Here is a 10000-nt window from a genome sequence, read left to right as displayed (position 1 = left end):
CAAGAGCCAGCTTCTGGAGCCGTGGATCGGATCGCCAAGGTCCCCGCCTTCGGCCACTGCCCAGCTCGCACTGTAGCCGACCCCTATGGCTCCTCCCACAGGTGGTGAGCCCATGGGAAGGGGGACCCACGTTACCCTTTCAGGCTGTGCCTGAAATAATATTGTATATAAATAAAGAGGCGGCACGATGTTCAATTGGTTAGCATGTCTGCCTCACGGTTCTTCAAATCCGGCCTCGCCTGTGTGGAGTTTGCATGTTCTCCCCGTGCCTGCGTGGGTATTGTCCAGGTACTCCGGTTTCTTCCCACATCCCCAAAACATGCATGGTAGGGCAATTGAAGACTAAATTGCCCATAGGTGTTAATGTGAATGTGAGTGGTTGTTTGTTTATGTCCCCTGCGATTGGCTGGCGACCAGTTCAGGGTGTACCCAGCCTCTCTCCCAGAGTCAGCTGCGATAGGCTCCAGCACGACCGCGACCCGAGTGAGAATAAGCGGTTTGGAAAATGAATGAATGAATATAAATAAAGGGTAGTTACTGCTGCCTGGAAGCTGCTAATCACTGCAGCATTTTTGTTGTAATGTTCCGGTAAAATTACTACATATTATTTGAAATTGCTGAGTTCAATGTTCATGCCCCTCTACCTCATATTTTTGACAGAATGAGGAGGGATGAGCTTGCTGCGATCTCAGGGCCCAATGAATTTACAGAGTTCTACAACAGACTTAAACAGATAAAGGAGTTTCACAGAAAGCACCCAAATGAAGTGAGTGATCACCAATTATAGACTATCAATTTAATTTAAGGCCTTTTTCCACTATTTGCAATGGTTTGTATCTCTGTAGATTTCCATTCCAATGGCTTCAGAGTTTGAAGAGCTGATGAAAGCCAGAGACAACCCTAGTGACGAAGCTCAGAGTAAGTCTTGCCAACTGTGTTGTAATTGGATTTATTTAAAAGTGCATCCGAAATGTAATATAACTTCTGTTAGTCATTCCAGTGGTTTACAAACCTGAATTTCACAGACAAGCTGGGCGAGACTCTCCTCCACGCACTACATGTTGAAAATCGTACTCGACTTATATACGTGGGTCGAATTGGACGATTGAATTCCAGTTGATGAATATAAATAAAAAAATCTGAGTTAACAGTGGGGTACCAACAATTTTGTCTGTGTGTGTAATGTCCGGACACATTTTGAGGGCTAGTGGGTTTCGAGGCTGGAAGACAACCTCATCGATGAAAGCTAGCGGTTGCAATTATTATTTTTTATTTGATATAATAATGAATATAGTAAGTACAATTCCTGTGGCGCACAGGGGTTGCTGATTTTATATTTTTTTGTAACTGAGGGGGTGATAGCTTATCAGATGTAAAAGGAAATGTTTTGTAATGTTTTAAAGCGTTAACATTTCTTTGAGTAATGTCAGTCACTATAATGCATACCAATAAATAGAATAATTTTGGTCATCATAATTGCAACTTAAAATGTTTGGGAAAAGCTGTTCTAGTTGAGTTTGTTTGTACACCTTAACAAAATTAAATTGCTACAGATCTCGTGGAATTCACGGATGAGGAAGGATATGGCCGCTACCTCGACCTCCATGACTGCTACCTGAAGTACATAAACCTGAAGGCAGCTGAGGTTCTTTCATTCAGCATAATTCACGATGCACTATTAAGCAAACTCATGGTTGTTATTAACTAGTATAGCCACCTCTCTCAACAGAAAACTGAGTATATCACTTACCTGTCATCATTTGACCAGCTGTTTGACATTCCCAAAGACAGAAAGAATGCAGAATACAAAAAGTAAGTATCATACTAAAACTCTGCTCCTTAAAATGAAGCTTATTTTCAATGCTTAATATATATATCGGAAATGAACCTGTCGCGAAGTACCTAATTTTTTTAATTGGACATGCAAATGTGAAACATGTTTTGACGTCTCCATGCAGGTATTTGGAGATGCTGCTCGAGTACCTGCAGAACTACACGGACCGGGTCAAACCTCTACTTGACCAGAATGACCTCTATGATAAAGTACTGTCAGATTTTGAGAAAAAGTGGGAAAGCGGCGCATTTCCAGGCTGGCCTGTAGGTCCTCCTTGTTATTGGGTTAGCTTAGGTTAGGTTGTTTGTCGAATCTGACCAGTCATGGTTATTTTAATTGCATTTTTTGATCATAGAAAGAGACAAGTAGTGCATTAACACATGCTGGAGCTCACCTGGACCTTTCAGCCTTTTCATCTTGGGAGGTAAAAAAACCCAAAAAAACAAATACATTTAAACGTAATTTCAATGCAAGTGACATTTTATCTAAATTTTATCTAAATGTAATTATTTTTGTGTCACACAGGAGTTGGCTTCCTTAGGTCTGGACAGATTAAAGTCGGCTCTTCTGGCATTGGGACTTAAATGTGGAGGGTGAGCTTGCCTTTGACACACAACGCATTAATGTCTGCAAGGACCCGATGCACTTTAGTTTACTACAGTGGAAACTCAGGTTACAGATCGTTCCGTGACCCCGTTTGTAACCCGGGTGTGTTCACAAATAAAGGTAATATTTTCAATTGAAATAAATGGAAAAGTTTTTTTTAACACCAATAATAGGCATATTGATGTTCAGAATCTCTTAATAGAGGTCGTGGCCAAGATTTGATATTTGTTGACAGAAACCCATTGAGTCATACATGCAAATCAGTCGCCTTTTGGCGAAATTCACCGTTTTGAACTCAAAATATGCCATTTACGTGAATCGTTTCCTGGGGGGGGTCGCTGTCGTCATACGCTGTTTCATACTCCTTGAACGCTGTCAGCTAACGGTACTTTTACTCCGTGACAATGATCTAAATGTCGCCCGCTACTTTTATTTATCAATTCTTGCTTATCAACTATTTCGTGTGCGAGACTACGACTGCGACTTCCGCATTGGGCGCCGTTTGCGCCAATCTAATTTAAGCGCTGGTGACGTTTAAGTCTACTTCACCAATCAAACGACAAAAGAAAGTCGCATGACCTCACACGTCGTCTTCTATTGGGCTTCCCGGGCATAGGTATTAACACGAGATAAGTCAGCCCGGCTGATCGTCGTGCCTCAATGGCCACCATTTTGGGAAGGTCGTCGTTACCATGAAGGCAACTCGTCGATACCATGAAGGCAACGGCACGCTACTCTTTGACGAACAAAAACATGTATTGTAGTATTTGTCTGGCACTCTCTGCCCAAACGTGGATATTTCAGCTCACTTGTAACTGGAGAAAACACCGTGCAATAAGTTGTAAATGTTTTTTTTGTGCAATTTACTCAGTACTTGAGTAATTATGTCACTATGTACTTTTTACTCTTAAGTATTTTTTGGAGGACTACTTTTTACTTGAGTCACATTATTGTCAAGTAACAATACACTTACTTGAGTACGTTTGGCTACTCTTATCTACCTCTGGAGCGGACATTCTCTGTTGATACTCTTACGTTTAAGCACAATTTTTGCTCATCAGGTAGTGTCGTATTTGTTGCACTGGTCTTTTGTATTTTCGCGTTGAGGTGCTGCGGCTCGTGGCTGTGGTTGTGGTCCCAGCGGAACCGCGCAGCACACATACTGTAATATCGGCGACAAGAGCTGATCCGCTAGTACATCTTGTATTAATTAGGAAACGGGGCTACAATTATCTAATTAGTTTACGGATGTTAATGTCAAATGTATTAAGCGATGGAGTGATGTTAGGGATTATGTCACAACAGAATGAACTAACTTCAAATTCATAAAAAAAATATTGTACTTAATATTTTTCTGGAGGATGCATTTGGGATGAGCCGTTGAAGTTGGTAAAAAGTGAAAAAATGATTTTAGTCAATTCTTTTCCAGAATAAGAGTGCTTAAAGAGGAGGATGTTATTCATGTGGCAGGCATCATGTGCAGGTGGAGATGGGTCTGGCTCAAATTGGAGGCCAAAACTAAAAAAGCAAAGAAATTGGGCAAATGTAATTTTAATCTTAAATTTGTACATCAAGATGTACTTAAGTGGTGTACTTTTTTTTTTGCGTGAAGAACTAAAAAAATGTTTTTGCCTTATTGTACTCTTCTGAGTCTTCCAGATTGCCTAATTTGTGTTAAACTAAAAAACAATCTCTGCAGGGGCCCAGGGGAGCCCCCCCAGACCTCCCCAACAGTGTTTTTTTTTTTTTTGGTCACCAAATTCCAAACGGTTCACCTACTTTTTCCTCCCACTGTACTTACACTGATTAATGCATAGAGCCAATGATGTTATGCAACTTGAAAAGCACAAGATTAGCACAGCACTGATCCCTTCGCATGTCCATACAAAGAGGTTACTCATGTTATAGCTCGAGGTTTTTTGTTTCTGAGGAGCCATTCTGACAGCTAATTAAGACCAAAAACATATTTACAGTAACTAACTTGCAATGAGTGCCGCACAGAGCAAATGATGATTACGCATTTCGAGAAGCAGCACAACTGATCCACCTGTGAGTCCACGCCAAGACGGTTCGCAAATTGAAAATAGTTGGTAATTTGAGTTTTTCTTCGAGAATTTTGTGTGTCACCCAATTTGTTCGGAAACCAGGTCGTTTGTAACCCAAAGTTCTATGTATTGTCTGTAATACATGTTTGTCTAAAAAAAAAATCATTTTCTCAGTATTGTGTCATTTAGCAAATATAAATTTTAGGAATTCTAATTGACCTAAAACAGGAGAAATTTGTCTGACTTCATGTCAGACAGTCAAGAAAAAAAGCGTAATGTCTATTTTTTTACCATGTATGTATTGTAATCCTGGGTAAAAATTAATTTGATTACGACATTCAGTACTCCTCCTCGATAGCTACAACATAACTATGCGGTTATGTATTTCAAACTTTTGATCAACAAGTGTATGTATATTTTGTGTGTTTGTGTGTGTTGTACAGGACTCTTGAAGAGAGAGCTCAGCGACTCTTCAGCACCAAAGGCAAATCTTTGGAATTGCTGGATCCTTCTCTGTTTGCCAAAAATCCCAAAGCTAAAGGTCCTAAGAAGTATGTGTTTGTGAACTACATATTGGGGGAGGTAGGATGGGGTGGCCTTTGCGCGTCAATGTTTACAGGACAGAAAAAAGGAGTTTAATTTGGATTTTAATAGAATAGTTTTTTTTTTTTTATATATATAATTATGCTAGTTAATACATTTAACAATAAATTAACATTAAATTAAAACAAACATCAAATAACATAGAATAAATTAAAATATTTCAATAAAATAACGGGGCCCTTCAGGGGTTAAGTCTGCGCTTGGCGGGGACAAAGCAAAGGAGGCCTCTCGCCCAATCGATTGCAAAGCAAATCTTAGACAAGGCATAGGCTACGCCTGAGTCCCAGAAGGGACGCTGGGCCACGAGGTGCAATCAAAGTGTCTTTGCTCAATCTGTAAAGCAATTTTCATCAAGTTGCCTGTGTATATACATATATTGTTGTTGTTGTATTTTTTACGGGCAATTAGCATACTCTATGTCCCTTATTTAACCCAGTTCCATTCAGCGAAGCGGCATTTTGTGTGCATTTCTTCTGCATCCAAACTCGGCTTTTCTGTCACGTGGGCCAGGCAGCCAATCAGTGTATTTGTTTTGACATGCTCACATGGGTTACACGTCCAATCGCGTGTATGTCCTTGTGTGTACGTGTATGTCCTTTAATGAGGAAATGGAGTGCATTATCAGCCAAAGCGGCATGGCTATGTTTAGCTGACCCAAAACTACATTTTAAGGCACAGTATTTTATACTGACACAAGACTACAATGATATTAAGGCACTTTTAATACCGCAGTAGTGTGATATTGTGACATCCCTAATATGTACAGTCAGACATTATTAAATTAACTAAAAATGAATAACATTTACTATTTGTGGCATAAACCTTACTTTCTCTAACGGCATCAAGCGTACGACCCATTGACTTATACACACACAGTCAAATAATGAAAGTGCCAATAATTGTGTTTTCATTCACCATACCTGCAGAGACACAGAGCGAAACAAGGAAATTGCCTTTCTGGAAGCTCAACTCTACGAGTATGTTGAAATCGTTGGTGTAAGTATTACAATGTTGCCAAATAATTCTTAGAATGAGTTTGAATTACCCAATTTTTGTGATAACTATGATAATAGTCAACAAGTTTGTTTATTTGCCTTTATAGGAGCAGAGACAGCTTACGCATGAGAATGTGCAGCGAAAGCAAGCCAGAACTGGGGAGGAACGTGAGGAAGAGGAGGAGGAGCAGCTGAGTGAGAGTGAAAGCGAAGATGAAGACAATGAGATAATCTACAACCCTAAGAATTTGCCGCTTGGCTGGGATGGCAAGGTATAAAATGTCACTCTCCGATACAAAAGGAACGAGAAAATTGAAATTGTGAACAAACATAAGTGGGATAAACGAAATTACATTAGAACAGTATTGTGATTATTATTATATTATTAGAATAACAATTTCTCAAACTTTCCAACACCTGTCAAAAAAGGGATTTCAACGCTTGCATAAATTTCCCAAGATAAATCCAATACCAATCCGCCCGTCGGTCTCTCGTTCCATTCTTCCCTCACTCGTGAACAAGACCCCAAGATATTTGAACTCCTCCACTTGGGGCAGGATCTCATCCCCGACCTGGAGAGGACACACCACCCTTTTGCGACTGAGGACCATGGTCTCAAATTTGGAGGTGCTGATTCTCATCCCAGCCGCTTCACACGCGGTAGCGAACTGCTCCAGTGAGAGTTGGAGATCATGGCTTGATGAAACCAACAGAACCACATCATCTGCAAAAAGCAGAGATGCAATACTGAGGCTAACAAACTCAATTGGTGGAATTGAGGAGGTCTTCGAAGTATTCTCCCCACTGACTCACAACGTCCCGAGTCGAGGTCAGCAGCGCCCCATCTCCACTATACACAGTGTTGATGGTGCACTGCTCCCCCCTCCTAAGACGCCGGATCGTGGACCAGAATTACCTCGAAGCCATCCGGAAGTCTTTCTCCATGGCCTCATCGAACTCCTCACATACCAGAGGTTTTGCTTCAGCGACCACCAAAGCTGCATTCCGCTTGGCCAGCAGGTACCCATCAGCTGCCTCAGGAGTCCCCCAGGCCAAAAAGGCCCGATAGGACTACTTCTTCAGCTTGACGGTATCAAACACCGTTGGTGTACAACAACTGGTTTGGGGATTGCCGCCACGAAAGGCACCGACCGCCTTACGGCCACAGCGGATTCCATTCGGATTCTATGTTCCCCGCCTCCCCCGGAACATGAGCAAAGTTCTGTCGGAGGTGGTAATTGAAACTCTTTCTGACGGGGGATTCTGCCAGATGTTCCCAGCAGACCCTCACAATATGTTTTGGCCTGCCACGTCGGACCGGCATCTTCCCCCACCATCGGAGCCAACTCACCACCAGGTAGTGATCAGTTGACTGCTCCGCCCCTCTCTTCACCCGAGTGTCCAAGACATGTGGCCGAAAGTCCGATGACACAACCACAAAGTCAATCGTCGAACTGCGACCTAGGGTGTCCTGGTGCCAAGTGCATGTGTGGACGCCCTTATGCTTGAACATGGTGTTCGTTATGAACAATCCGTGATGAGCACAGAAGTCCAATAACAGAACACCGCTCGGGTTCTGATCGGGGTGGGGGGAGTGGCTTTCCTCCCAATCACGCCCTTTCAGGTCTCACTGTCATTGCCCACGTGAGCATTGAAGTCCCCCAGCAGGACGATGGAGTCCCCAGCGGGAGCGCTCTCCAGCACCTCCAAGGACTCCAAAAAGGGTGGGTACTCTGAACTGCTGTTTGGTGCATAGGCACAAACAACAGTCAGGACCCGTCCCCCCACCCGAAGGCGGAGGGAGGCTACCCTCTCTTCCACCGGGTTGCCAGAGAGGTGACATTCCGCGTCCCTAGAGCCAGCTTCTGTAGCCGGGGATCGGATCGCCAAGGTCCCTACCTTCGGCCACCGCCCAGTTCACACTGCACCCGACCCCTATGGCCCCTCCCACAGGTGGTGAGCCCATGGGAAAATGGTTATACATATGCATGTCAATAAATTAGAATTAGAAAATGACATGTTTTTCTGTAGTTCAATTAAAAAACTCATACTAGATTCACGACACATAGAAAACTATTTTATGATTTTATTTATTTTGATTATTTCAGCTTACAGCGAACGAAAACCCACATTTTACCATCTCCAAGAAATTACAATGTTACATTAGAAACAATCAAAAATATTTTAATGTCGTAATGATGTTGGAATTGGCCTTCTGAAATGTATTTTCTTGTTCAATGCATTTGTATAATTTGAGTTTCACTTTTGGGATTGCAATGGTGAAATACAATTAACTCTCCAATCGTGTGGTGCACCTGTATACAGTGTAAGTGAACCCTTTGAAATTATATTTGTCTTCATAGATTGAAAAAAAAAAAAAATGTATTGAAAAAATAAAATGTAGTCTGAGCTTCGTCTAATTCACAAGAATAAACAGTTTAACTCAGACTTTACACCGATCTGATCTGTATTGGCCGATAATTAGCATTTTATGCTGATCAACCAATCGGCCTTCATGTCATAATTCGCCGATCCGATCAATGACTTAATCGGTCGGCTCCGCAAAAGAGATTTACTCCTCTTCGCCGTCGCGTATGAATCCAAAAGCTAGTTTGCTTTCGTCATCGGGTGTGGGACTATATTGCGGTGTCTCAGACAAACAACACGTAAGTTATTTGCAGTCTGTGCACAACTGAAGTACGTCTTGGGAAACGTCATCTAAATGCTGCAACAAAACAACTTTGATCGGGCAGCTGAAGAATGTACAGGAGGAGGAACCTGTCACGTTCAAACAACGCAACACATTGCTCCATCTTGTGATCGGTTATCGTTTTTTTTTTTTTAATTTTAAAACAAACCAGGATGTTTGAGAAAAATGTTCTCTTTAATGATTGCTCTAACATATTTACCAATAACAATCAAAGTAAACTGTGGGCAAATATTCCCATATAGAGAGAGGCACTTTGTTTTTCCCTTAAGGAAGTGCAAGAAAGTGAGTCTGCCTTGTATTGAATTCCTTATTCCATATGTTGCAATAAAATTTTGGGTCAACAAAATACAGTGGTGCCTCAATATAAGAGTTTAATTTGTTCCATGACCATGCTCTTATCTCAAAACGTGTATCTCAAAAAAACATTTCTCTAAAATAAATGGAAATGCAATTAATCCCTTCCAGACCCCCAAAAGAATTTTTTTTTGTTTTAAAAAAAAAGACAAAAAAAATCGGATTTTTAATTCGCCGATCGGATCGGCGAATTAAAAATACTAAAAAAAATAGTTGAATGAGAGTGTAAAAATAAGCAAACACACACACTGAGGTTTTATATGCGTGCCTCTACCTTTAAATGCGTCGTCTTTCTCGTGCCTTCTTCTCACAATTGTCTCAATCCCCGCCCTCCCTGTTCCTGTTCTGCAGGAAGCATCTGTCATCAGCTCTCCAAAAGCCTTTGTTTTGTCTTTTAATTTAAATAAACAACTTGCACTCAATAGTACGGTATTGTGTACAAACACATGAACATTTGCACCTCACATAACATTCATTCATTCTTTAATAATGTTATTCGTGGTGCCGATCAATCTGCTTCGAGTAACTCGTCCATATCAATGGCTTGTCTTCTCAAAAGACGTATCTCCGTAACCTCTTCCATGATCTTGTCCACAGCTTCAAATTATTATAAGTCCCTGGCTGGCGCTAATGTATTTTATTTTTGAGTAATGTTCCTGTGTGGCTGTGGTGTTTTCCATCATATGCTTGATGGAGGCTGTGCTTGTTTCAAATACATGTCATTCTCTTTGTTTTATACAGTAGTTAGCGTTCAAGTAAACTCCAAATGATAGTGGCAATGTACATCTTGAAGCCTCTTTTTGAAATATTTACGAATTCAGCCAGAGTGCTGCTTGTTAAGTGAGTGGAGCAT

At 41.3% G+C, this 10000-nt stretch overlaps 1 protein-coding gene across 1 annotated transcript in view; it reads left to right on the top strand.

Moving 5' to 3' along the window:
- sf3a3 (splicing factor 3a, subunit 3) overlaps window positions 1-10000 on the top strand; it is a 20884-nt gene that overhangs the window by 7416 nt on the left and 3468 nt on the right. Inside the window, exons 4-13 of the mRNA XM_061664247.1 lie at window positions 661-766; window positions 846-918; window positions 1554-1645; window positions 1730-1812; window positions 1959-2097; window positions 2190-2258; window positions 2360-2427; window positions 4929-5036; window positions 6015-6084; window positions 6191-6355. Coding sequence (XP_061520231.1) covers window positions 661-766; window positions 846-918; window positions 1554-1645; window positions 1730-1812; window positions 1959-2097; window positions 2190-2258; window positions 2360-2427; window positions 4929-5036; window positions 6015-6084; window positions 6191-6355 — 973 coding nt within the window. The remainder of the gene's footprint in view (window positions 1-660; window positions 767-845; window positions 919-1553; window positions 1646-1729; window positions 1813-1958; window positions 2098-2189; window positions 2259-2359; window positions 2428-4928; window positions 5037-6014; window positions 6085-6190; window positions 6356-10000) is intronic.

The sequence above is a fragment of the Phycodurus eques genome, chromosome 20 (assembly GCF_024500275.1).
Source record: "Phycodurus eques isolate BA_2022a chromosome 20, UOR_Pequ_1.1, whole genome shotgun sequence".
In the NCBI taxonomy this organism is placed as follows: Eukaryota; Metazoa; Chordata; class Actinopteri; order Syngnathiformes; family Syngnathidae; genus Phycodurus; species Phycodurus eques.
Note: the sequence above shows the minus strand (reverse complement) of the source record. Positions and strands in the feature narration are given on the sequence as shown.